The sequence below is a fragment of the Sorex araneus genome, chromosome 5 (assembly GCF_027595985.1).
Source record: "Sorex araneus isolate mSorAra2 chromosome 5, mSorAra2.pri, whole genome shotgun sequence".
In the NCBI taxonomy this organism is placed as follows: Eukaryota; Metazoa; Chordata; class Mammalia; order Eulipotyphla; family Soricidae; genus Sorex; species Sorex araneus.
Window position 1 is genome coordinate 131,694,416 of NC_073306.1, and position 27,503 is coordinate 131,721,918.

General features: G+C 42.4%; 1 protein-coding gene across 3 annotated transcripts in view; it reads left to right on the top strand.

The window, feature by feature from the left end:
• CSE1L (chromosome segregation 1 like) overlaps positions 1-27,503 on the top strand; it is a 49,726-nt gene that overhangs the window by 6,184 nt on the left and 16,039 nt on the right. The window contains exons 1-14 of one of the 3 annotated variants that reach the window (XM_055140282.1): positions 6,077-6,172; positions 10,433-10,595; positions 11,515-11,657; positions 14,052-14,153; positions 14,229-14,374; positions 14,932-15,022; positions 15,885-15,992; positions 18,679-18,771; positions 20,549-20,716; positions 21,000-21,129; positions 23,026-23,091; positions 23,743-23,945; positions 24,587-24,671; positions 25,721-25,782. In XM_055140282.1, the coding sequence (XP_054996257.1) occupies positions 10,532-10,595; positions 11,515-11,657; positions 14,052-14,153; positions 14,229-14,374; positions 14,932-15,022; positions 15,885-15,992; positions 18,679-18,771; positions 20,549-20,716; positions 21,000-21,129; positions 23,026-23,091; positions 23,743-23,945; positions 24,587-24,671; positions 25,721-25,782 (1,461 nt within the window). In that variant the 5' untranslated portion in view covers positions 6,077-6,172; positions 10,433-10,531. Of the gene's footprint in view, positions 1-6,076; positions 6,173-6,857; positions 6,915-10,432; positions 10,596-11,514; positions 11,658-14,051; positions 14,154-14,228; positions 14,375-14,931; positions 15,023-15,884; positions 15,993-18,678; positions 18,772-20,548; positions 20,717-20,999; positions 21,130-23,025; positions 23,092-23,742; positions 23,946-24,586; positions 24,672-25,720; positions 25,783-27,503 lie in introns of those variants that run through there. The other 2 variants (XM_055140281.1, XM_055140283.1) reach the window with 2 other exon arrangements.

Genomic DNA, 27,503 nt, shown 5'->3' on the forward strand with positions numbered 1-27,503 from the left:
GTAGGCAGACTGCTTTGAATCTGGTCTCTACTAACTGTATGTGACTTGGAGCAAGTTCATCTACGTTTGTGTTTGTAAAATGATTTCCGTGTATGTAAAATGGTTTGGGTTTTCATTTGTTCTTTTGGGCCACAGTTAACCATTGGTCTGTTCCCATGGGTCAGGATCAAATGTGGGCCTCTGGCATCCAAACCTATGCAGTAACCCTTTGAACTGTTTCAGCTATATAGAACAGTTAAGTGAAATTCTATAAAGCATGTAATTCAGATACAGACCTGGCTCATTGACATGATCTTTTCCCCCATGAAAAAAAAAGTCAGCATTTTTTTCCTTCACCTTTTGCATGTGAACCCAGTGTCTCATGTACACAAGACTGTCAATGAGCCATATCCCTGGCCCCCAGCTACTTCTCTTTTTGCAGGGAGAGAGGATAGTTTGGGCCACAACTCTTTAGGCCCTGGGCACGCCTAGTCTGGTGTTTAGGACTCTCCTGGGTGTGCTTAGGAGACCCACTGTATGTGGTGCCAAGGACCAACTCATTGTCAGCCATGCACAAATCTCTGGTGCCTTACCTTTCTCCATCCTACCCCCCAGTAACACTTTGAGGGGGTGACGGGGTGGGGGCACACCAGTAGTGCTCTAAGCTATTTCTGGCTCTGCAGGGCTCACTCCTGGTGGGTTTGGGAACCATATGGGGTGCTGGGGATCAATCCCATCCTGCTGCATTCAAGGCAAGTACCCTGCCTGCTGTACTGCTCCTGCCCAGTCACACTTCTAAACATAGCAGTTAGGTTTCCGTTTCAGATCTGTTGGGTGCTTTTAGGAGCTCCAGGTAAAACATTTCTTTTAGAATTCAGTGTTTTGGGGTATATACACTGTAAAATTAAGCAGCATCCCCAATGGGGTCGCATACAGTAATCAAAGACATGAATTTTTTTTTTTTTTTTTGAAAATTTCTTTAATGAGGGGCTGGAGCGATAGCACAGCGGGGAGGGCATTTGCCTTGCACACGGCCGACCTGGGTTCGATTCCTAGCATCCCATATGGTCCTCTGAGCACCGCCGGGGTGATTCCTGAGTGCAGAGCCAGGAGTAACCCCTTTGCATTACCAGGTGTGACCCAAAAGGCAAAAAAAAAAAAAATTTTTTTTAATGAAACATATTTCATTATATGAAACATATTTGAAGAATTTAATTTTTGCTTCCACATGCTCAGGCCGAGCCTCACACATGAGCAGCCGTGTGACAAATCACTATAAAGGGAAATAATATGCATATGTATATATACATATACATATATATATGTGTGTGTGTGTGTATGTATGCCTCTCAGAGAGCCCAGCAAGCTACCAAAGAGTATCCTGCCTGCAAGGAAGAGCATGGCAAGTTCCCCGTGGCGTATTCAATATGCCAAATACAGTAACAATAACGGTTCTCATCCCCCCGACCCTGAAAAGAGCCTCCAATCATTGGGAAAAATGAGTAAGGAGAGGCCACTAAAATCTCAGGGCTGGGACGAATGGAGACATTACTGACGCCCGCTCGAGAATAAATCAATGAACAACAGGGTGACAATGATACAGTGAAACATATTTACATATGGAAATAGAGACTGTGGCGCTGTGCTAAAGCACAAGTCCTCTTTCAAGCACAGCTAGGTCTGTCTACAACGGTTTTTAAGACTATAGCCTCAGGAAATTTAGGTTTTGTGCTAAATCAAATTGCTACTAATAGAGCTTTATTGAAAACTTGTAATAAAATATTTTTTGGGGGGGAAATGTTTATTTTGGGAACATATTAAGCGGTACTCAGGAACTGTTTCGAGCTCTGTGCCCAGAAATGGTGGTACTCAAAGACATTTGTGGTGCTGGGGATGAACCAGCTTGGCTATATGCATGGCAAGTGTCCTACCTCCTACACTGTTACTCCAGCCTTTAAAAAAAATGTTCGTATGTTTTTAAACAGTTTTTAAAAACTGCAGGAAAGAGATTGTAATCCTGTTGTTAGCAATTTAGTATCTTTTCTTCCAACTGGCATCTTTTGAGGGTAGGAGTGTTTTGTTATGGGCATTTTTAAAATATAAAAATATTATAACCTCTGAGCTAAGTTCCCCACATCGTACTTGATTCTACATCAGTGTAAGAAAAGGTCATATTCTAGTGCATAGTTTTCCTCCAAAACTGCAGTGCACTGGGTTATTTTGCACTGTGGGACTTTGTTCAACTGCTTGATGGTACCTAAACTTTACTGATACATAATTTACCATGATTTTTTTAAAATTATTTTTTGCTTTTTGGGTCACACCTGGCAATGCTCAGGGGTTTCTCCTGGCTCTGCACTCAGGAAATCACTCCTGGTGGTGCTCAGGGGACCATATGGGATGCTAGGAATTGGACCCAGGTTGGCCACATGTAAGTCAAACGCCCTACCCACTCACTATGCTATCTCTCTAGCCTCTTATTTTTATTTTTTAAGATTTTCCTTTGAACTCTCTCTAAACCCTACTTTATTTTTTGGTTTTGGGACCATACCCAGCAGTGCTCAGGGGTTACTTCTGTCTTTGCACTCAGGGATCACACCTGACGGGCTCCGAGGACCATATGGGATGCTGGGGTTGAACCCAGAGTGGCAGCATGCAAGGCAAGTGCCCTGTGTACTGTGCTATCTCTCCACCCCCCCTACTTTATTTTTAAATGTAGTTTTTAATGACTGCTGGTAAATTGATACCCTTGTCCATCTGTCAGCAAGGTCCATATTTAGCACACTAATATTACCCCAAAAGCTTTCTCTTTTGTTTCAATTTTATTTGTCAGCTATTGAAGCCATAATGCTGTGTTGTGAAGCTTTTTGGTTGGTTTGGTGGTGATGCATGAGTTCATGTGGTCACACATCTGTTATGTATATACTGTTTTCATGTGTGTAATTCTTAGCTTTACAAGTATGTAGTTTATTTACTTATATATGTTAGATCAGAATCTCTTCTGTTGCGGGGGGGGGACCCACACTTGGTGGTGCTGGCAATTCGTTCTTGGTGGTGCTTAGAGGATCATGCTGTGTTGGGGTTATGTCCAAGGTCTCCTACATGCAAAACATGCACTCCAGTCCTCTGAGCTATCTCCTGGACTAGATTTGAACTTTTTATTTATTTACTGTTTTTTAATGTATTTAAGATTATATTTTAATGTATTTTTATTGCTATTTATTCAGCCACTGATTAAGCTGATTGAAACTGGCATGAACTCCACATTACTCATTACTTTTTTTTTTAATTTATTGAATATCCATGAGTTAGACCATTCCATTGCAAAGCTGTTTATGATTGGGTTTCAGTGATACAATTACCCATCCCTTCACCAGTGTATATTTCCCTCCACCAGTGTCCCCCATTTTCCTCCCAACACCCCTGCCACCCATCCTGTGTCTATGGCAGGCATTCTCTCCCTTCCCTCTCACATTATAATTTGCAATGCAGGTACTTAGAGGTCATCATGTTTGTTCAGGGTGTTCAGTATTTTTATTGGGAAGGTAAGGCTGGAGTGGCTTTTTTAACTGGGTGGCAGCTTTGGGGTGTGGATATGACTGTTGAGGCTTCCAGAAGTACAGGGAGGTTGGGGGAGGTAGCCCATCCCAACCCCAAGAAAGCCTGAAGACTATAGTCACAAAACCTGCATGTCCGAGTTTTCAACAGGTTATTTCTCGGTGAGGTCCGTCCTGAGATGGTGTGGTCCAGCCGGGGCATGGTTGCAGTTTTGGACTGTGGAAGCAAGTGGCTGCGAGGGTCTCTGCTTGGACATGCACAAGGCTGAACTGCCCCCAGCTGACATGCCCCTTTCGGTTTACCCTGATCTCTTCAGACTTGCATGGTCAACTCAGTCTTTTGATCTCTTTTGACATTTATTTATGAGTTTCTGAAGCAAGGTTGATAAATAAGCTTACATACCTGAGGTGGAGGTAGTTTGTGGGTGTGGCTCCCATATACCTAATTTTTGGCCATTTAATTTTTGGGGAAACTTGGTCCAGAGTTGTTGGTCTGGTCAGAAGTATAGCAGCGCACGCGCGCGCGTGTGTGTGTGTGTGTGTGTGTGTGTGTCACACCCAGCAATGTACAGGGTTACTCCTGGAAGCCTCCTGGCTCCGCACTCAGGAATTACTCCTAGCAGTGCCGGGGATCAAACCCGGCTCGGCCACATGCAAGGCAAGTGCCCTACCCGTTGTACTAGCGCTCCGGCCCTACAGTGACAGTTTTGGGGGTATCAGGAAGCCTGGAGGCACCACCAGGCTGCTGATGTGCTTGCCCCGCAAATACTGGTTGACCTGCTGGCAGCTCCATACCCCCATGTGAACTTTGTAAGTCAGTTATATAATATTATGCGATTTCATTTATTTACTCGAGGTCATGGAAAGCTGCCTGGCAAACTCCCCGTGGCGTATTCGATATGCCAAAAACAGTAACAATAACAGGTCTCATTCCCCTCCATTGTTGGGAAAGATGAGTAAGGAGAGGCTGCTAAAATATTCAGGGCTGGGACGAATGGAGATGTTACTGGTACCCGCTTGAGCAAATCGATGAACAACGGGATGACAGTGATAAAGTGATACATTCCAGTATGTCAGTTAAGATCATGCAAGATTGATGTAGTCTGTAATAAACAAACATTACTCACATCATGTTGAGATGGAAGGGGATCAAGATACTGTTCCACTGTTCAGGGTCAGAGAACTGTTTACTTTCTCAGAACTTACCAGGGAGCCAATTGGTGTGTTTGCTGGCCAAGTTCAGGGGCTAGCAGGGAGTTGGAGCACAGATGGGTGCCCATAAATCTCAGGGGGAAACTTTTAACCCTTATTTGCCCCAACGGTGTTTTCTCTACCGATTCATTATTACTTCAGTATCTAACAGGCTACGGTATAACGGTGGTGCTCGTGATGGGTGGTTACCATATGGTGTCAGGGACTGAACTTCATTCCTCACATGCAGGGCATGCAATCTGGATCCACCCTTCCTCTGTTCATAATTTTTTTTTTTTCTTTTTGGGTCACACCCGGCGATGCACAGGGGTCACTCCTGGCTCATGCACTCAGGAATCACCCCTGGCGGTGCTCAGGGGACCATATGGGATGCTGAGATTCGAACCCAGGTCGGCTGCGTGCAAGGCAAACACCCTACCCGCTGTGCTATCGCTCCAGCCCCCTCTGTTCATAATTTTTATTTTTAATTTTATTGGGAGGACCACACCTGAGGTGCTCAGTAGCCATTCCTGGCTCTGTGCTCGAGTGACCCCCGTTGTGTTCGGGGACCATATGTGATATCAAGAAATCGAACCAGTTGCAGCAGCCCCATGTACAAGGCAAAATTCTTATCTCCTGTTCTATCTCTAGCCCCTTTTTTGCTTTGTTTTGGAGCCACTATTGCTGACCTCAGGGGACCATACAGGGTGTCAGGGATCAAGCCTGATAGGCCATATGCCAGACACACTCGCTTTGTTCACTGTGCTATTGCTCCAGCCCAGTGCTTTCCCGTTTTTATTAAAATTTTTAAGTTCAAGTGATAGCACTGGGTACAGGGGCCATGGGTCCAACTGGATCAGGTGGTTCAGTGGGCCCGTTGATGTGGTGTTTGGGACCTGCAGTGCTGTGAAGCTGTGCATCAGGGGGTGATGTTCAGATTGCTTCCAGACATGCTGAACATACTAGGCATGTGCTCCTGACTGTTGAGCTATCTTCCCCATCCCTTCCTAAAGGGGACAGGGAAAGCCCCCTTTACACTTGGGGCTGTTCAGAGTTGCCCTTGGAACCATTCTGTACTGGGAATTGAAGCCCCAGGCCTTCTGCATGCAAAACGTGTTTAGCATAATCATTTTCTTTTTTCCTTACTTCAAAATTATCTCCCCATTTTTTCCCCAAAAAAATAACCTATCTCATCTGTTGGGATCTTGTTTCAGCTAGAGATATCACTCAGATTTAAAACAAGACAAATGGGATGACTTTCAGAGATGGGAAAACTTAAAATAGGATTATTTTATATAAATCACAATATCTCCAAGTGACCAATTCCTCGGTCTTTTGTTTTGTTTTAGGTTTCATAGCAATGGAGCTCAGTGATGCAAATTTGCAAACGCTAACAGAATATTTAAAGAAAACTCTTGATCCTGATCCTGCCATTAGACGTCCAGGTAAAGAGAACAAATACTATTTTGTGGTTGGTTTATTCTTTAAGGATAGGTCATGAAAACCTTTGTGTAGTTTGTAGATTAAAAAATGTTTTACACTTGGGATTTCCAGTGTAATCATGAAAATCCATGATTTTTCATTCTCGTCATTAAAGGTGTGGTTGACTGCTTACAGTTGCTATACTGTAGGAATATTTTTTTAGGTCCCCCTGACCTCCCAGTAAAATTGATTTGACATCTTCTGCGGTAAAAAGTGCTAGTATGTGTAGAATATTTTGAATGTCCCTGAACTTTTCTGAAAATCGTTCACCTTCCTGTTTTAGAGATACAATAATCAGGCATATATAGAGAGAAATGTTAATTGCCTTGAAAATGGTTAAATAAAATCAATCGGTCCCTGTCTCTTAACCACTTGCTGGGTTTGATTTAATTAATGTTTGGAAGCTGTGTTTGGTCTCTTCCGAGATGTCATGTTGGGGTTATAGGACTATGGGGTTCTGGCAATTGAATCCAGGTCTCCCACATGAAAAGCATATGCTGTAGCCCTTGTAACATTTTCTTGACCCAGTTTTGTTGTTGTTGTTGTTGTTGTTGTTGTATCTCTCTGGCCCCTAGCAATTTTGGTTTTTGTTGCTGTTTTGGGACCATGCCTGGCAATGTTCAAGGCTTCCTTCTCTTTTTACACTCAGGAGTTACTCCTAGTGGAGCATGGGGGACCATATAGCACACTGGGAATTGGACCCAGGTAGGCTGGTATACAAGGCAAGTGACCTACCCACATTATTGCTCCAGCACATTTTTCAATTCTTTAAGACTTATTTGGAAAAACTGAGCATATTTAACTATTGGGAGTAAGATAGTTCTTGTCAGTGGTCATTTAGAAATCCTTGGTCTATAAGCCTGGTTAACTAGAAATTCTTAGATATGTGAAGACTTACAAAGTGGTTATCAAAAGATGCTGTGGGGGCCGGAGCGATAGCACAGCGGGTAGGGTGTTCGCCTTGCACGTGGCCAACCCGGGTTCGATCCCCGGCATCCCATATGGTCCCCCAAGCACCTCCAGGAGTAATTCCTGAGTGCAGAGCCAGGAGTAACCCCTTAGCATTGCTGGGTGTGACCCAAAAAGCAAAAAAAAAAAAATGCTGTGAAGGGCTGGAGCAATAGCACAGTGGATAGGGCGTTTGTCTTGCATGCGACCCACCCGGGTTCGATTCCCAGCTTCCTATATGGTCTCTTGAGCACCGTGGGGGTGATTCCTGAGTGCATGAGCCAGGAGTAACCCCTGTGCATCGCCGGGTGTGACCCAAAAAGCAAGGGGAAAAAAAGATGCTGTGAAGACACAAATCTGTATGTGTCTAGACATCATATATCAGTGTGTTATATAAATAGAATTCACTGTCACTGTATCACTGTCATCCCACTGCCCATCCATCGATTTGTTTGAGCGGGCACCAGTAACATCTCAATTGTGAGAGTTGTTACTGGTTTTGGCATATCAAATACTCCACAGGCTCTGCCGTGCGGGTGAGATACACTCAGTAGCTTGCCAACCTCTCTAAGAGGAATCGAACCCCGGTCAGCCGCATGCAAGGCAAACGCCCTACCCGCTGTTGTATCATTTCTCCATTGCTGCCTGGAACCATCCTAGCAACCCAACCACTAGAGCTAATTCTGCTCACCTGCCAGGGTTTCTTCAAATTTGCTTCACTCTGGTCATGAACCTCTGTCTTTGACAATGTCAGATTAGTTACAACAGGAGCTAGACAGAAACCAGTCAGCTTGAAAATTAGCACCCAATATCTAGCTTGGAAGAGTCCAAAGCATCCATGCTTCGGGAAAGATGGCCCTGTTGGGCAGTGTGTGAGATGTGGTGCTTCAAAATAACAAATTTATAAAAAATTTTCCCAAAGGATAATTACTTGAAATGGCTTCCCATTTTGGAGCAAAGTGATTGCCAAGGCAAAAGTTACTCTTTAACACAAAATATTTAGGAAAAATATAGCTGTGCAAAGTTATGGGAACACTTTGTAAAAACCAATATGTGATATGCAGCAAGATAGAATACTTATACAGAAAGAAAGAATACTTGTGCTATAAGAGTTAAGTGACTGAGTATTTATCTTTGTATTTCATTGGAGGAATGGAGAATTTGAAATCAAGTAAACTATAGAAACTACAAACTCTTGGGCAAAATATTCAAGAAAACGAATCAAATTAGTGGAGTGGGTGAATGAGGGAATAAGAATGATTGATTTACATCACAGGGGTGAATCAAGCAACTGATTGCCTCTTTTATTGTTAGATATGTTGAATTATGAACATTTTAATGTATCTGTCCTAGGAAAGCTTTTGTTCAGTGAGTGAAATTTGTGATTTTTCTCATTAGTGTTTAAAGAAGTAGTGTGATTTTGAATAAAGGGAAATTTAATGACCCTAATCTTCTTACACTTTCCAAGAAAACTTCTTCCAACACTATTAGAAGTTAATTTAGGCTAGGGATATTAGTTGGTGATCCTGGATTTAACCCCACCCCCCACCAACCAAAATAAATGTTATCTTTGCTTATGTGGGAGGAGGTGGTTAGGCCACACCCAGCAGTGCTCAGGGGCTCCTTCTGGCTGCTTAGGAGTCGTCCCTGGCAGTGCCTAAGAGACCATATCTGGTGTCTTAAATTTATCTTTGTGTGCTGAGGGTCTGTTGTCTGACAAATCTAAGCAAAATAAGGATAAACTATTTCTGGGAGGAGCTTAGAGTAGAATACTCATCAGGGAATAGTACTACACTGACTCAGTGTCTTTAAAGGACCTGAAGATGGAAACGTGTACTGCAGTCTAGGCTACATACATTCCCTGTGCTTCCTAAGTTACCAAGATGTGGACTGAATGAACTGGAGAAATGTTGTGGTTTCTACTGAAACTTAGTGTGAATATTCTGTGAGCAGGTTGAAGGAAGTGAGCACCCAAAATGAAGTGAGCACCCAAATGCAAGAGATTATTTACAGGATATTGATTATAGTTTAATAGAGACCTAAACTGGGCTTTTCCCCAAATAATGTGGATACAGCGTTTGCCTTGTACGAAATGCTCACCTCTGAAATGAAGCAGCTTCCAGGTTCATACAAAACCAGTGCGAAAGACTTTTTTTTAGTTTAGTATTCCTTCTTTTATCAAAGATATGGTAGACAGAAAATAGGGAAGGTTTGAGGGTAGAAGTTAAACTCAATTCAGTGGGACTCAATTCAATGGAATAAGAAGGTGTTAAATTATTAAATTCAAGAAAAGAATAAATGCATATGGCAGAATTTTTAAAAATTTTGTTTTAAAATATTGGCACCTTAAAGTGAGTGTTGCTGTGGGGGCCAGATCGATAGTACAGTGGGTAGGGTGCTTGCCTTGCAGAAGGCGACCCAGCTTTGATCTCCAAGCTTCCCTGATACTCACTACATCTGAGCACCACTTGGTGTGCCCCAAATCAAACTTATATAAAGTTGATTGTTTTTTACTTTTTTAAAAAATGGCTGTTGCCAGGATAGGAGTGATAGTACAGAGGTTAAGGTACTTGCCTTAATACAGTAAATTAATCCCAGTTTGACTACATATGGGCCCCTAAACAGCCAGGAGTAAGCTAAACAGTGTTGGGTGTGGCCTAAGAACCCCCATAAAAGGAAGAAAAAGCATGTTGTCTTATGAACTTTAAGACTGGGGATAAAAAGGGGCAGAGAAATAGTACAATGGGTGGGGCACTTGCCTTGCTGTGGCTGACCCAGGTTAAATCCGAAGCATCCCATATGGTTCTTCAAGCCTCCCTGTAGTGAATCCTGAGTGCAGAGCCAGGAATTGCACCAGAATGTTGCTGGGTGTGGCCCCAAAACATCAATGACAACAACAAAAAAGATTGGGGAAAAGATGGTTAAGGAAATAGCTCTTTGGACTGGAATGTGTGCTTTGAATGTAGTTGCCCAGGTTCCTTTTCTCTACCGCATCACCCCATTCTCCAGAACCACTGGATGTGGTTCAGAACAGTGAAAAGGAGGGAGGTATAGAGAAATCTAGAAACTTTCTTCATTTAACAGTAAGCCTAATTTAACAATAAGTGGTTTATTATACCTAAATGTAGCATGAATTGAAAATAAGTAGGTAAAATCTTTATATAGATTTATTTTGTATTAAAAGAAGTTTCATTTAAAAAGAAAGCCATGGCTATCCTCTAGATAAGTACTAGACTAAAACATTTTCATTTTTTTGTTTTTTGGGCCACACCCAGCTGTGCTCAGGAGTTACACTGGGCTCTGCACTCAGACTTACTCCTGGCGGTGCTTAGGGGACCATATGGGATGCCGAGGATTGAGCCCGTGTCAGCTGCATGCAAGGCAAGCGCCCTACTCGCTGTACTAGTGCTCCAGGCCCTAGACTAAAATATTTTCACTGTGAGTCTCAATAGTTGTATAATCTTTGACAAATTACTTAACTTCAGTAGCTTTGTCTTAAAATGAGGATGATGCTACTCCTAAGTAGTGGTGACAACTTTAATAAAAATACTTGTGGAATAGTATACATCAGTGTGTGATTAGTGATTAGTAAGCTGTATTAGCCGGGATGAACTCATTTAGTCTTTACAGAGTTCTATAAAAGAAATATTACTGCCATCATTAATTACTAATAATAATTATGCAACAAGGTTGGAGGGATGACTTTTGTGTCCTGAAGTTACATTTCTTAGCCTTACCTTCTTCAGATGGTGTGGTCCTCTGATTCACCCTCTGCTTTAGGTTAGTGAGAGTCAGCTGGGTTAATAGTTGATGAAGTGATTTTAAAAACAAGTGTCATGCAGATTTAGTGTAACATATGTAATCTAATTAGATTTTTCTTAAAGCAGTGGTGGGTTTCTTATGGAAAGATATACCAGTGTTTAATTTTTTTGATGCTTCTTTCATATACAGTTCATATAGATAAAATACAAGGGAATTTTTTTTTCCCGCAAACCTGGATGCTCCTGGCTTAATCCTGGCTCTGTACTCAGGAATAACTCCCAGTGGATCGCAGGGGAATTTATGGAGTGCTGGGGGTCAAACCCAGGTTGCTCGTGTGAAAAGCAGCAAGCACCCTACCTTGCTGTACTATCTCTCTACCTAGAAACAGAAGAAATTTCATTTTTCTTTTGTTTTAATTTTGGGTCACACCTATCAGTGCTCAGGGCTTACTCTTGACTCAGTTCTCAGGGAACTGAGATGGTACCATAGATTTGAACCAGGGGCTATGTGCAAGACAAGAGTGTTACTGCTTGTTTATCTGTGCTCAAGACTTTTATTATAATAGCATCTTCTAACATGGAAAAATATTTTCCAGCTGAGAAATTTCTTGAATCTGTAGAAGGAAATCAGAATTACCCATTGCTGCTTTTAACATTACTGGAGAAATCCCAGGATAATGTCATCAAAGTATGTGCCTCAGTAACATTCAAGAACTACATTAAAAGAAATTGGAGAATTGTAAGTATTTTGTGGATATGTAATTTAACACCCTGGTTAAGCTAAGAATTACACATAAGTATAAAAGTTGTATTTTCAATATTTCTAAAAGAAAGATTCATAGCTTAAACATAAAATTAAGCAAGAGCCACATTAACAAAATAATAGCAAATTGTATCTTTTTTTTTTTTCTTTTTGGGTCACACCCAGCGATGCTCAGGGGTTACTCCTGGCTCTGCACTCAGGAATTACTCCCGGCGTTGCTTGGGGGACCAAATGGGATGCCGGGGATCGAACCTGGGTCGGCCGCGTGCAAGGCAAACGCCCTACCCGCTGTGCTATCGCTCCGGCCCCGCAAATTGTATCTTTAAAAAAGGATAAACATAATTATATACCATGATGAAGTAAAACTTGAATCTCAAGCATATAAGACTGGTTTAGCATCAGAAAATTAATGTTGGTCTTAAGATTTTGCTTAGTGATGGAGATCATGCTTTGCGTTTGTTGATACCCTAACCTTGATTGATGCCTGTAAAAGAAAAAAAAGGAAATTAGTGTAATTTATCATACTGGTGGTAAAAAAGTCACCTGATCCCCATGGTATCAATAGATGTATAAAAAATATTTGACAAAATAAAGGATTCATAGTAGAGTAGAGAGGAAATTTTTTTGTTTGGTTGGTCTTGGGCCAGACCTGGTGATGCTGAAGGGGTTACTCTGGGCTCTGGGCTCCAGAGTCACTCCTGGCTTTGGGGTCGGAGAGACAGGACAGGAGTTGAGGCATTTGCTTTGTGCATGGCCCACTGTAGTTCATTCCTCAGTACCATATGTGGTTCCCCGGTACTGCCAGGAGTGATCCTTGAGCACAAAGCCAGGGGTAAGTCCTGAGCGTCACAGGTTGTGTCCCAAACTACACGGGCATTTCTCCAGTCTTGTCATAGACAGTGTTTTTTTTTTCTTTTTGATTTTTAGGTCACACCCAGCTGGGTTCAGGCCTTACTCCTGGCTCTGCGCTCAAGGATTACTCGTGGCAGGCTAGGGAGCATGTGGAGTGCTGGGAATCCCAGAACCTGGGTTGTCATTTTGCCAGGCAAATGCCCTCCCCATTGTACTATACTTCTGGCCCGGGACAATGGTTTTCAGTTGGGGGTGATTATGCCCGCTAGAGCATATTTTCAGTTTTCTTATTTGGGGTGAGTTGGGATACTATTGACATACTGGGTCAAGGCCAGGGATGCTGGAGACCAGCCATGCTTGAGATAACCCAAAATACCAAAGTCCATATTAAGAAATCCTGGTTTAGGATAAAGGAAAAAATGAGAGGTATTTTGTGGTGATAGTACTGGTCATTTAGAATGTGTTAACATTGGCAGAAATGGTCAGTTTTTTTTGTTTATGCAAAGTTTTTTGAAGGTGGGGGGTTGGGAGGAATGTTGCAGGAATCGAACCCACATTTTCATTATATATGAAGCACACACTGTACTATTGAGCTGTATTTCCAGCCCCTACAATGTAGATCTCCTTTTCTCCCCATTTCATTAGCAAGTTTAAAAATACTAAGTAGCCAAGGAGCTAATTCAGCCACCTGGAGTACATGCTTTGCCTGCAGGGAACCCAGGTTCACTCCCCAGGACTGTGTGGCCCCCAATCAGCACTGCTTGTAGGTCCAAACAAACAACAAAACAGTTAATGCTTGGGGCCAGAGTGATAAGATAGCAAGTAGAGTGTTTGCCTTATACGTGGCAAACCTGGGTTCAATCCCCGGCATCCCCTGGTACCCTGAGTCCTGCCCGTAATTATTCTTGAGTGCAGAGCCAGGAGTAATCCCTGAGCATCACCAGGTATAGCCCCCAAACAAAGAACAACTCCCCCCAAAAAAGTGAATACTGTTTCTTTGTTGTTGTTGCTTCTGAGGGGGAGTGAGGGTAGACACCGCTCCACCTGCCACTGCTCAGCCCATCTCTGTGGATCTGATAGTTTGGTGTTCAAGTTTGGGTATGTGGTGCAGGTCACAAATACTCTTTTTAAGTTTGTAGAGTTAACTGTTCCATGCGGAGTGAAGAGGTGACTTGGTATTTCTTAGAATGTTTCTGAGACCACCACCTGTTATAGTCATGCTGGCCCTCTTCCTCATGTTTCTGAGCCATTAGTGACAATTCCAGAACTTCGTTGGGCAATGTTGTACAGGATGGATTTTAATCAATTTCATTTGGTTGGGAAATGGGTGGCAGTTTGCGCCGCACCTAGCAGTGCTCGAGGGCTACCCCTGGTGATGCAAGAGCCTTAACACCTGTACTATCTCTCCCACTCCCTGTGGCCCTGCATTCAAGAAGGAATGTATGTTTTTTGGAGAAAGGATTTCTCCTTTTATTAGGACCAATGAATTTTATGCTGACTTAATATATTTTGCTTTAGGTTGAAGATGAACCAAACAAAATTTGTAAAGCCGACCGAGTAGCCATAAAGGCCAACATTGTGCACCTGATGCTGAGCAGCCCGGAGCAGATTCAGAAGCAGGTGATGAAAGGCCCTGTCTGGGGGCTCCGCTGTGCGTGGGTTACAGTTAGTTCATTTCTTCCTTTTCTTCCCTAGTTAAGTGATGCCATTAGTATTATTGGCAGAGAAGATTTTCCTCAGAAATGGCCTGACTTATTAACAGAAATGGTGAATCGCTTTCAGAGTGGAGATTTCCATGTTATTAATGGAGTCCTTCGTACAGCACATTCATTATTTAAAAGGTATTGATAGATTTTTTTTTTTTAATACTTAAGAATTTATTTCACACCCAGAGGTAGGTGCTCGGGGCTTAGTCCTCACTCTACATGTAGGGTTCAGACCTGGTGGAGTTCGAGGGGGTAGGGGGAGCCATAGGGAGTGCCAGGGATTGAACCACGTGCAAGATGAGTTCCTTGCCCACTGTACTGTCGCGTCAGCCTCTTGGATGGTGTTCTGAAATGTTCTTTCTACTGGATAGAGAGCTCAACTAAGCACATGCCATGCATGCAGGAAGCCAGATTAAGTCCCTGTTATTGTGGGACTTAAATCTCCCAAGTATCAAACCAGGAGAATTTCCCAGCACTGTCAGGATGACCTTAAAGCACCCCCAAAACAACATTGTTTGTATAAGTAGTAATGTTTGGGTGACTATTGTCACACCTTTGGATTGACAATAGAAAATTAAGAATTTCTTTGAATTTGGAGAAGCTCTAGCTTCTTTTCTCATGTCCATCTATCCTTGAAGACCTAGTCAGTTTGCAAAAATTATGAATTTAAATGTTTGACTTTGATTTCCTAGATACCGCCACGAGTTTAAGTCAAACGAGTTATGGACTGAAATTAAACTTGTTCTGGATGCCTTTGCTTTGCCTTTGACTAATCTATTTAAGGTATGGGATAATGTGATGTTTAAAATTGCTTAATAGTTGTTTAAATTTTATTTAGAGAATGCCACATCTCTGACCCCTGGGATATGCTTGTTCATTGCTGTTACTGCTATCAGCAGTCACAAGCATCCGGCAGCTAAACTGACAGGAAATAGTTAATGAGTGAATACAAAGAGTTTTGTGTAAATATATCATGCATAGATGAGCACAAAAACATCTAATTAGAAATATTAACACTAGGCTTTTCACAAGAGGCCTGGGTTCAGTACTTGTCACTGCATAGTGCTGTGTGCACTTCCGGATGCTCAAAATTTTAAAAATAATAGTACACTTAACATTCTTCAAAATCTCTAAAGTGAAATTATTTTTTTGTTTTGTTTGGGGGGCCGTGACCCCTAAGGTGCTCAGGACTTAGTCCTGTCTCTGAACTCAGGGATCACTCCTGGTGGAGGTTGGGAAACCATATGTGGTGAACAGGTATTCACCTGGTTCATTCGCATTCAAGGCAAGTGACCTATCCACTGTAATATAATTCCAGCCCCTCTAAAATGACTTATATTAGTATTTAAAAACAATATTTTTGGGGGCTGGAGCGATAGCACAGTGGGTAGGGCATTTGTCTTGCAAGAGGCCAATCCAGGTTCAATTTTGGCATTCCATATGGTCCCCCAAGCACTCTCAGGAGTAATTTCTGAGTGCAGATCCAGGAGTAACCCCTGTGCATCGCCAGGTTTGACCCAAAAAGAAAGGGGGGGGGAAGTATTTTGGATTAGAAATAATAGTTTCAACCTAAAGCAAGAATGTTTAATGTTTATGTGTCGAATTTATGGTGCACTAAAATCACATTCGTGAATTATTTCCCAAGGCTACTATTGAACTCTGTAGTACCCATGCAAATGATGTTTCTGCCCTGAGGATTCTTTTTTCTTCCCTGATCTTGATCTCGAAACTGTTCTACAGCTTAAATTTTCAGGTAAGCTTTATTTCAACTTTCTCTATTATTTATCTGTTAACAGTGTTGTACTTGTATAGAGATGCCAGTGAATTTTTTTTATGGAGAAAAGTAGCATTTTTTGTATTTCATTGAGGAAACCTCTCATCCTAAGTAACTGTTTAAGAAAACCATTGTCCTCATTATTTCATTGAAGGCACCAAAAAATCGTATGCTCAAGTCTTCCTCTCCAGTTCATGTTAAATAGCATTAACATTGGGAAAGTCGATGTTTCGATTAGAAGGCACTGGCTGACTCAGAAAGGAAAGCATGTAATAGGCACAAAAAAGGAATCACCTGGCTTTGATAGTAAGAATCCTGGAGATTCAGAAATAACAGTTAAAGTCTTACAGTAGAATATCCCTGCTCACCTTGTTACTCCTGAGATACAGTGATCTCTTGTCATTCTTTTCTTGAATGTGTTTTTTTTTTTTAATAAAAATTTTATTTTATTAAATCACCATGTAGAAGATTACAATGCTTTCAGGCTTAGGTCTCAGTTATACAACGCTGAAACAAACATCCCTTCACCAGTGCCCATATACCACCACCAAAAAAAAAAACAAACCCACACAGTACACCTCCCATCCCGCCCCCCCCTACCCCCTGCCTTGTAACTGGTAAGTTTCATTTTACTTTCTGTTTACTTTGGTTACATTCAATATTTCAACACAAACCTCACTATTGTTGTTAGGAGTACCCCACTAGAGTCAGACCTACTGTGAAGACAAATGAGGTCGCACGTCTGCAGTAGTGGCCGCGCGGTTTTGAATTACTGTAATTTAACAACTAAGTCCAGGGAGATTTCTTCCAGATATTGGATCATTGCAGGCTTGAAAACCCAATCTGTGGTTGTCATAATATGGCGGACACCGCGCCCTTCATTCCCGGAGAGAAAGAAGCGAGCGAGAGAAATACCTTTCCCCTCCTGGGCGGGCATGGGGCCGAGGCTTAGTTCTTAGGCTGGAGACATTCTGCGAGGAGTTGCCCATGCCGAAAGAGGTTTTGCTGGGTCTGGATTCACGCTCGTGCAGCTGCGGAGAGTCTTGAATGTTTTTTAAGGATCAGAGCTGTAGGATCAAGAGCAAGCAGGAGTTGGGGTGTGTGTGGGCATGTTACTGGTGTAGACATTGAGATGTAAGATGAAAGGTTTGTCCTTTTCATTGCTCAGAGCCAGCACTTGGATTTTATCCTCACAATGTGACTATAATAATGGGAAGGGAGAGCATTCCCCCAAAAGGACTTCGTGGAATTAGTTTTTTCATCAGCATACAACTAAACTATTATTCAGGAATTTATGCTATTAAAGGATACTATTTTTCCTACCCTTTCTTTTGATCCTGTTTCCTAGCATTTTGGTATAATGAAACTGTAACAATTTGTTAGGCATTTAATAATGCCTACTTTAGTAATTTATTAGGTGTAATTTGTCAGACCGAAGGAAGGGAGGCATCATCTTTATCCTCAGCTTGTTTCTCATTAAGGCAGCATTATTTCATGGAAAATAACTATAGGACATTTGAGTTTGAGTCTGACTTAGTAATTGTCTTATAATAAATGCAGTTAAACAGAAAGGAAGAGAAGTTTATTGGTAATACTGAGTATTGTAAGGAAATGTTTCACATAGTCTTAATGAACCTTGAAAGGAACAAGTAGATCTAGATTAGAACTGGCATTTGTAATAAACACATGCAAAGCAGATTTCAGAATAATTCTATTAAACTGTTATACCCAAGTGAAGCAGATATTCTTCCCTTTTTTTTTTTCCCCCTCTTCTGTTTGGGTCACACCCAGCTATGCATAGGGGTTACTCCTAGCTCATGCACTCAGGAATTACTCCTGTCGGTGCTCAGGGGACCCTATGGGATGCTGGGAATCGAACCTGGGTCAGCCGAGTGCAAGGCAAACGCCCTCCCCACTATGCTATCACTCCAGCCCCTCAAAAAAAATTTTTTTCCTTTCTTTTTTTGGGTCATGCCTGGCGATGCTCAGGGTTTACTCCTGGCTCTGCACTCAGAAATTATTCCTGGCAGTGCTCAGGGGACCATATAGGATGCTGGGAATCGAATCTGGGTTGGCCGAGTGCAAGGCAAACACCCTCCCCGCTGTGCTATCGCCCAGCCCCTCAATTATTATGATTATTATTGTTATTGTTATTATTATTATTATTATTATTATTTTGGCTTTTTGGGTCACACCCGGCAATGCACAGGGGTCACTCCTGGCTCCTGCACTCAGGAATTACTCCTGGCAGTGCTCGGGGGACCATATGGGATGCTGGGATTCGAACCCGGGTCGGCCGCGTGCAAGGCAAACGCCCTACCCGCTGTGCTATCACTCCAGCCCCTTCAATTTTTTATTTTATTTATTTTTTGCTTTTTGGGTCACACCCGGCGATGCCCAGGGGTTACTCCTGACTCTGCACTCAAGTATTACTCCTGATGATGCTCAGGGGACCATATGGGATGCTGGGAATTGAACCTGGGTTGGCCGCATGCAAGGCAAACGCCCTACCCGCTATGCTATCACCCTAGCCCCTCAAAATATTTTTTGACTCAGAATGAAGCCTGAGTTTGTACGCTTGTTGGAAAATACATCATAGTGGGAAAAATCAAATTAAAATTGTTTACTTATATTTTGTAATCAAGCGTTTTGATTTATTTCATAGGATCTCCCTGAATTTTTTGAAGATAATATGGAAACTTGGATGAACAATTTTCATACCCTCTTGACATTAGATAACAAGCTTCTACAAACGGATGTAAGTACTATTTACAAAGTATCCCAAGTCTTCCCGAGGTGGTGGTGTTGCTCCAGCTGTGCCCTTGGGCCCGGGTGCCGCTTCCTCTGAAACTTAGCCTAAGGCTTGACAGTTTGGTACTGGGGCCCTGAAAATGGTTTACCTAGGTGGTGGTAGTAGGGGCCACCACTACTACATCTGTTGTTTGGGGGGTTAAACTTGTGGCCTCACATGTGTAAGGCATGTGCTTCAGCCCTTGAGCTCTTTCCCTGCCACCTACAAGTGGCCTTTTTTTAAATTAAGAATTATTTTGCGGGGCTGGAGCGATAGCACAGTGGGAAGGGCATTTGCCTTGCATGCGGCCGACCCGGGTTCTATTCCCAGCATCCCATATGGTCCCCTGAGCACTACCAGGGGTAATTCCCGAGTGCAGAACCAGGAGTAAACCCCTGTGCATCGCCGGGTGTGACCCAAAAAGCCAAAAAAAAAAAATTATTTTGCAATCTTGGTGGGTGATCAGTTAAAAAAGTAAATTAGGGCTGAAGTGGTAGTATAGCAGGTAAGATGCTTGCCTTGGACATGGGTGACCCAAATGGTCCCCCAGAGCCAGCCAGGAGTGATCCCTAAACGCAGAAGTAGGAATAAGCACTGAGCACCTTCAGGTTTGGCCCCAAAATCAGGAAAGAAAAAAAATTGAAGAGGAAAAAATTGTTTTCTGCTTTCTTCAAAATAACTTACATGTGCGGGCTGGAGTGATAGCACAGCGGGTAGGGCGTTTCCCTTGCACGCGGCCGACCCGGGTTCAAATCCCAGCATCCCATATGGTCCCCTAAGCACCGCCAGGAGTAATTCCTGAGTGCAGAGCCAGGAGTAACCCCTGTGCATCGCCAGGTGTGACCCAAAAACCAAAAAAAAAAAAAAAAACTTACATGTGCTAATAAAGAACTGTAGCACGGTTGGCCCGTTGTTCATCGATTTGCTCGTGCGGGCACCAGTAACACCTCCATTGTGAGACTCGTTACTGTTGGCATATCGAATACGCCAAGGGTAGCTTGCCAGGCTCTACTGTGCGGGTGGGATATTCTCAGTAGCTTGCTGGGCTCTCCAAGAGGGACGAAGGAATCGAACCCAGGTCGGCTGCGTGCTCGGCAAACTCCCTACCTGCTGTGCTATTTAGTAAAGAGAATTCATTGAAATACTAAAATTATTTCCATGCAAATAGCACTCAATTATATGGGGTCTCATGTATTTAGGTATTTGTAATGTACAGAATTGCTCTTATTAGCATAGGCTTGACTTGCAGGATGAATTTACTCTCTAGGACTGAAACATAGGACAGGTGATGAGGCACTTGCCTTACAAGCAGCCAACCACAGTATAGTCCACATACCACTTTAATGGTCCCCCAAGCAACTCTGAGTGTTGCCCCAAAGTAAAACGCCAGGGATTGAGCCAGTAGCATCATTTATGGGAGCGTATTCCCCCAGATCCCGCCAGTCCGTTTTTTTCTCTTAATCCCAGCTTCCTTTCATTATTGATGTTATTGCAGTGACTGGAGTCAAAAGGTTATGGTGCTTTGTACAGACAGCTGAGGACGCCTGGGAGTGTTCTCCTTTAGTCTTACTATGTTTGCTAAAGAGCATGTCTGTCCTCCTTCTCCCTGTCTCCCTTCCATTTGTTTTTGGGGCCATACCCATCAATTCTGTCTCAGGGTCAGTCCTCACCCTCTGGTTCGGTTAACATTTATGGTAACAGTGTAGTTGTAGTTGTATGTATTTTCTGTTTTCTATTACGTGAGGATGAAGAGGAAGCAGGCTTATTGGAGCTCTTAAAGTCCCAGATTTGTGATAATGCAGCTCTCTACGCACAGAAGTATGACGAAGAGTTTCAGCGCTACCTTCCTCGGTTTGTTACAGCCATCTGGAACTTACTCGTCACAACAGGCCAAGAGGTTAAATATGACTTGGTAAGATGGTACTGGAGGGGCCGGAGCGATAGCACAGCGGGTAGGGCGTTTGCCTTGCACGCGGCCGACCCGGGTTCGATCCCCGGCATCCCATATGGTCCCCCAAGCACCGCCAGGAGTAATTCCTGAGTGCAGAGCCAGGAGTAACCCCTGAGCATCGCTGGGTGTGACCCCAAAAGCAAAAAAAAAAAAAAAAAGATGGTACTGGAGATAGGTCATTAAAGCATCCCCTGTCTCCCGCTCTTCTTTTTGCTTAAAATATACTTACTGTCTTTCATTCCAGTTGGTCAGTAATGCAATTCAGTTCCTGGCTTCAGTTTGTGAGAGACCTCATTATAAGAATTTGTTTGAGGACCAGAACACGTTGACGAGTATCTGTGAAAAGGTTATTGTGCCTAACATGGAATTTAGAGGTAATTATGTCAACTTTTAAAAATTTGATGTCTATATATTTTTGTTGTTAGTACAGAGAGGCAGTAAAGGGGTTAAGCCTTAAGCCTTGCAGCTGATCCCGATTCAGTCTCTGACACCACATATGGACCACCACCAGGAGTTGCCCCTTACGACAGCTAGGTGGGACTCCAAAATGTAGCAATGAGTGTTCAGATTTGTAGCTTAGATTAATAATAAATTATTAGGTGTTCATATTGTTCTTTGTGACCTCTTCAGTCTAATTTTTCCCCCTTTTTTTGTTTTTATTTTTGTATTTGGACCATACCTGGCTGTGCTCATCAGGGCTTGCTCCTGGCCCTGCACTGAGGGATGACGTCTACTATGCCGGGTTTGAAACATGGTTGGCTGTGTGCACTCTGCAACTGTAGTGTCTCTCCAGCTGTCTGATTGCTAAATCAGTCAAGTTTGTGCTTATTTTGATAGCACATACACTAAAATAAAGCTCTTCTTAACAAAGAGAAATGGTACAAAGGCAGTTGTCGAATGTTGTATTTGATAACTTATTACTCGGGATTTTTTAAAATCCTATCGTTGAGAAGAAAGAAACTATTCAAGGGGCTGGAGTGATAGCACAGCGGGTAGGGCGTTTGCCTTGCACGCGGCTGACCCTGGTTCAAATCCCAGCATCCCATATGGTCCCCTGAGCACTGCCAGGAGTAATTCCTGAGTGCAGAGCCAGGAGTAACCCCTGTGCATCACCGGGTGTGACCCAAAAAAAGCAAAAAAAAAAAAAGAAAGAAAGAAAGAAACTATTCAAGATACTAGCTTAGGATAAGTAAGAATTTTATTTTGGGGGGCCAGAAACACAGGACAGTGGTCAGGGCAACACGCGTTCAGTCCCTTACACCCATATTGTCCCCAAAGCCCTGTCAGGAGTGGTTCCTGAGCACAGAGCCATGAGACTAAGCCCTGACCTGCTGTGGCCCAGATTTTTGGGGTTTTTTGGTTTCTTTTGGTTTTGTTTGACTATAGTTTCTTTGAAAAACGGCTGTTTTGAAGAGGTTGACAGTAAAGGTGATAGATTTTGAATGCAGAGTTGAAGTCCACCTGTATGTACTTAATGTACTTAAAGTTAACTCTATTACATACAAACAGTTAAATAGTAAATGATGAAGAGTTTCTGTTTATGAAATAAATCATTAGGTATGTGGTCTCAGCAGTCTGGGAGCAGAAAGATAGTGTAGTAGGTAAGACCAAGCTGGTTCAAAGCCCAGCATCACATACTGTCCCCTGAGCACTGTTAGGAGTAAGCCCTGCACACAAACAGGTGTGGCCCAAACCCTCCCTTCTGACCTCCAAATGGACAATCTAATGTGAGGTTTTGTTCTTTGTTTTGGGGCCACACCTGGCAGTGCTCAAGGCTGACTCCTGACTGCACTCAGGGATTACTCCTGTCAGTGCTCTGGAAAACCGTCTGGGATGCTGGCAATGGAACCTGGGTCAGTCTTGTGCAAAGCAAATCCTACTAAACTATTCCTCCTGCCCCTAATGTGAGGTTTTAATGTCTACCTGGCTAACAGGTTGGCATTCTTAGCTTTTTTCAGGACATGTGAAAGTTGGTGATAGTGTCCAGTTTTAGGAACACGGATACCATGGCGGGCGGGGGGGGGGTGGGGTATTAGAACACACTGTTTATTTTTTTATTTTCTATCCTTTCAGCGTAGTGCTGGCTGCACTAACTGATGATTGAGTTGTCATTTGTTAAGACTCAACCCTGCTGAGTCTGTATACTACTCGGGTCTCGGGTCACTCCTGGCAGTGTTCAGTCATATACATACTGTCCTATATACTAAGCTGTAAAAGTACTTGTCCTCTTCCTTTTGAGGGGTGATTTAAACCGCCACTTCTCTTTATAGCTGCTGATGAAGAAGCTTTTGAAGATAATTCTGAGGAATACATAAGAAGAGATTTGGAAGGATCTGGTATGTGTTTTGGTTTTGAGCAGTTGGTCTCCTAATAAACTGGTTTTAGAGTTGCGGTACCTTGTAATGATAGGCAGGAGTAGGAGGTGGGGTACCTAACTCCTCCAGTTTGATTCCTGGCACTGTGGGATATGATGCCAAAAAAACACTCTTAGAAAAAGTCATTTTAGCTGGCTTTTGTTATAAAAATGTTTTCTTATTTGCACACAGTAAAACGCCGCTCTAGGGGCTGAAGTGATAGTATAGTGGATAGGTGTTTACCTTGCACGTGGTTGTCTAACCCGGCTCAATCTTTGGCATCCTGTATAGTTTCTTGAGCACCGCTAGGAATAATTCCTGAGTGCAGAACCAGGAGTAACCCCTGAGCATCACCGGGTGTGACCAAAACACCCAAAAAAAAGCAGCTCTTACTGAGATGTAGCATACCAGTGCAGTATACAGTGGATTTATACTTTCCCCAGATATTTACATATCCTCTTTATCAAGTGGTTTTATCCTCATTTTGTTTTTCTTGGTGGGGAGCTGAATTCTTTACATTGTTGCTGATTTCTAGGGGATGTGAAGTTTGTTTTCTAATAAACTTCCTCATATGGATGGTAGTTACTTCCTCCTATATACGTTTCCCACTTTTTTTTTTTCCTTTTTTTTTAGATATTGATACTAGACGCAGGGCTGCTTGTGATCTAGTTCGAGGATTATGCAAGTTTTTTGAGGGTCCTGTGACAGGAATCTTCTCAGGTTATGTTAATTCCATGCTGCAGGAGTATGCAAAAAATCCATCTGTCAATTGGAAACATAAAGATGCAGCCATTTACCTAGTGACATCGCTGGCATCAAAAGCCCAAACACAGAAGGTGAGTGTTTTCAACATAGTTTTATTTCTAAAAGGAGCTTATCTGGGGCCGGAGCGATAGCACAGCGGGGAGGGCGTTTGCCTTGCACGTGGCCGACCCAGGTTCGATCCCCGGCATCCCATATGGTCCCCCAAGCACCGCCAGGAGTAATTCCTGAGTGCAAAGCCAGGAGTAACCCCTGAGTATCGCTGGGTGTGACCCAAAAAGCAAAAAAAAATAATAATAAAAATAAAAATAAAAGGAGCTTATCAGTAGACACAAATAAAAAAAAAAAGCAGTAGCTTTCTGGCAATACAGCTTATTCTGGTGATACTGTTTATTCTGCTGCTCTGATTAAATTCTTATATTTCTAAGAATGAATTCATTGATAAATGAAGCACTTAAGTTTCTTACAGAAAACAATGGCATGCTACTCTGGTTTTGTCTCTGGATTCTGTATAAAATATGCTAAATTTAAGAAAAATTAATTTAGAGGAGTTTCTTTAGCTTTTTAAAGACTTGTTTTATACTTCAGTACGTTTTGTAGCAGTGTATGTATCTAATTATCTCCATTTAACCTGGTTTTCAAAAATTGCTTACATTTCTAGTGTAGATGTATGTAGATTTTTCATATTGTTTTACCCTGTTAATTTGTTTTTCAGCATGGAATTACACAAGCAAATGAACTTGTAAACCTGACTGAATTCTTTGTGAATCATATTCTTCCTGATTTAAAATCAGCAAATGGTAAGATCTGTGAAAAACATTTTTTTTCAGCCTTTATTATTTATTTTGGCTTGGGACCCACATCCAGCAATGTTCAGGGGTTACTCATGGCTCTGCGTTCAGGAATCGCTCTTGGTGGTGTTCAGGGGACCGTGTAGGTTTGCTGGGATCAAACTTGAGTCTCCTGTGTGCAATGCAAGCACCCTACATGCTGTACTATGTCTCTTGCACCCAGCCTTTTTTTTTTTTAATGAATCACCTGAATTACAAGAGATTTATGAAAAAATTTTAATACGATTTAAAACTCTGTACCTACAATTTTTGTTTGCATTGTTTTAAATTACCACAATAGCATGGTATAAGTCATAACTGATGGCTCTTGGGATCTGGGATCCTTGGCAGCATAAGGAGCCTGCCTCACAAGCATGAGGCCGTGAGTTTGATCCCTTGTGTTACCGACATGGTACCAAACATACTGCACCCCAACAATAGTATTCAGCTAAATCACACCAAAAGATTTGTGAACAAAGACTGTGAGACCTGATGGGCCCACATCTTAGATATGAGTGTGAGCCAGTAACCATCCATCATTGTCTTACGGTCTGTCTTTACCCCTGTTCTAAGTCAGCCTCTCTTTTTAAAAAGGGAAAAGAGAAACAAATAGGTTTTTTGTTTTGTTTTGTAGTATATCAGAGTTTTTCTTTAGGCATTATATATTCCATTTATCTATATTGTACATTTGAGTGAGATCTAGTGTTCGTCTTACTTCTGATTCATTTCACTTTAACACGATACCTTTCAGGTCCGTCCAAGTTGAAGAATACAAGATTTCATCCTTTATCATAGCCTAGTAATATTCCATAGCATATCTGTTTCATCTCTTTTATCCACTTACCCACTTATTCAATACTTGGGTTATTTCTAGACCTTAGCTATTATAAATAGCATAGCAGTATGTACATACATCCTTATTAGTTGATGCAAAATCATGTTTTTAAGTATCTAATAATGTTACTAATTTGAGAGTAGCAATTATAAGTACTTACGGCTGATTTTTATCTCCCTAATAGTTAATGAATTTCCTGTCCTTAAAGCTGATGGTATCAAATACATTATGATTTTCAGAAATCAAGTAAGTCTCGTCATTGACGTTATAAGCCATTTGTTTTATTGTGTTTCAGTTTCTCTTCCCCTTCTCTGCAAATCGTCTTTGACATCTGCTCATAACAAAACTAACAGTAAATTTGTGGGAATGTGGTTTTGGTTTGGGAGCCACCTCCAATAGTGATCGGGGTTGACTCCTAGCAGGGTTCAGAGTATATGCAGTGCAGGGATTGGCTGCATGTCAACCAGCATTTTAATGACCCCTATACTCTCTCTGTACCAGCAATAACTTTTTTTTTTAAGTTTTTGATTAGACTTTACTGACTTTTATTACTAATGAGTCCAGACCTCACTAATTTTCCTCAGTGTCCTCAAAAATATCATTTATCATTTTATTAATAATTCTAAATCAAGGACCAAAAAGACCATTTGGCAAGCAGGAGCACTGCATGGTTGTTCACATACAGACACGCTGGGCATAGCCCTGAGCACCATGCAGAAGAGGGGCTGATGCAGACAAGCTGGAATGGTGCCAGCCATTGGATTGCTGAATCTCTTACTGTGCAGTCAAGTGGGCCCTCCTGTTTTTTTATCCCCATTATTTGTTAGATAAACCAGTTGTTTTTCTTGTAGAGTTTCAGGACGCAAATAGTTTTTCAATCGATCTGCTAATGAATTCCTAAGTTTAATGAATATTTCAGGCCAGGGAGACAGCTCATAGAATTGAACTGCCTGGTCTTCACAGGGTCGCTGATTTGATCCCTGTCACTGACTGATGACCCCATTATTGTGGGGCAGGCCCAGCCCCATAAAAAATGGTTAATGAATTATTTGCTCTCCATGATACTATTTTGATGTTGATCCTTTTTTTTTTTTTTAAAAAGCTTTTTGTGTCACACTCGGCAATGCTCAGGGGTTACTCCTGGCTCTGCACTCAGGAATTCCTCCTGGTGGTATACTCAGGGAACCCGATGGGATGCTGGGGCCCAACCTGGGTCAGCCTGGTGCAAGGCAAACGCCCTCCCCGCTGTGCTATTGCTCCAGCCCCAATGTTGTTACTTTAACTATAAGACTTAACCCCTTTTTTGTTCCTGTTTTTGGGCCACACCCTGCTATGCTCAGAGCTTACTCCTGGCTCTGCACTTAGGAGTCACTCCTGGTGTCACCCAGAGGACTATATGGGATGCTGGGGATCGAACCCAGGTCAGGTGCGTGCAAGGCAGGCGCTTTACCTGCTATTCTATCTCTGGCTCATACTTAAGCCCTTGCCCTGGTTTTAGTTTTGGGGTGTCTTGGTTTATTTTTTAGGCCACACTCAGCTATGTTTGAGGTTTACTCCCTTCAAGGCTCAGGATACCATATAGGATACCAGGGATTGAACCTTGGTCAGCAGCATGCGACACAGTGCCATGTGCACTGTTTTTTAGGGTCACATCTGTTGGTGATCTGGGATCACTCCTGGCAGTACTTGAGGGAACTTGTCAGAATTTCATGTGCAGAAAAAGAATTGAGGAATAAATGTTAACTTTGCAATACGTGGAGTAGAATATAGGCTGGGCCACACCCAGTGTAGTCAGGGCCTACTCCTGACTCTGTGCTCAAGGATCACTCCTGGTGGCTCTCAGGGGACTGTATGGAATGTCAGGGATCCAGCCGCGTGCAAGACCAAGTGCCTGTGCTACATCTCTTGCCCCTGAAGGTAGAAATTCTTAGTTCTTTCCAGTGTTATCTCACACTGTAATAGCTGGA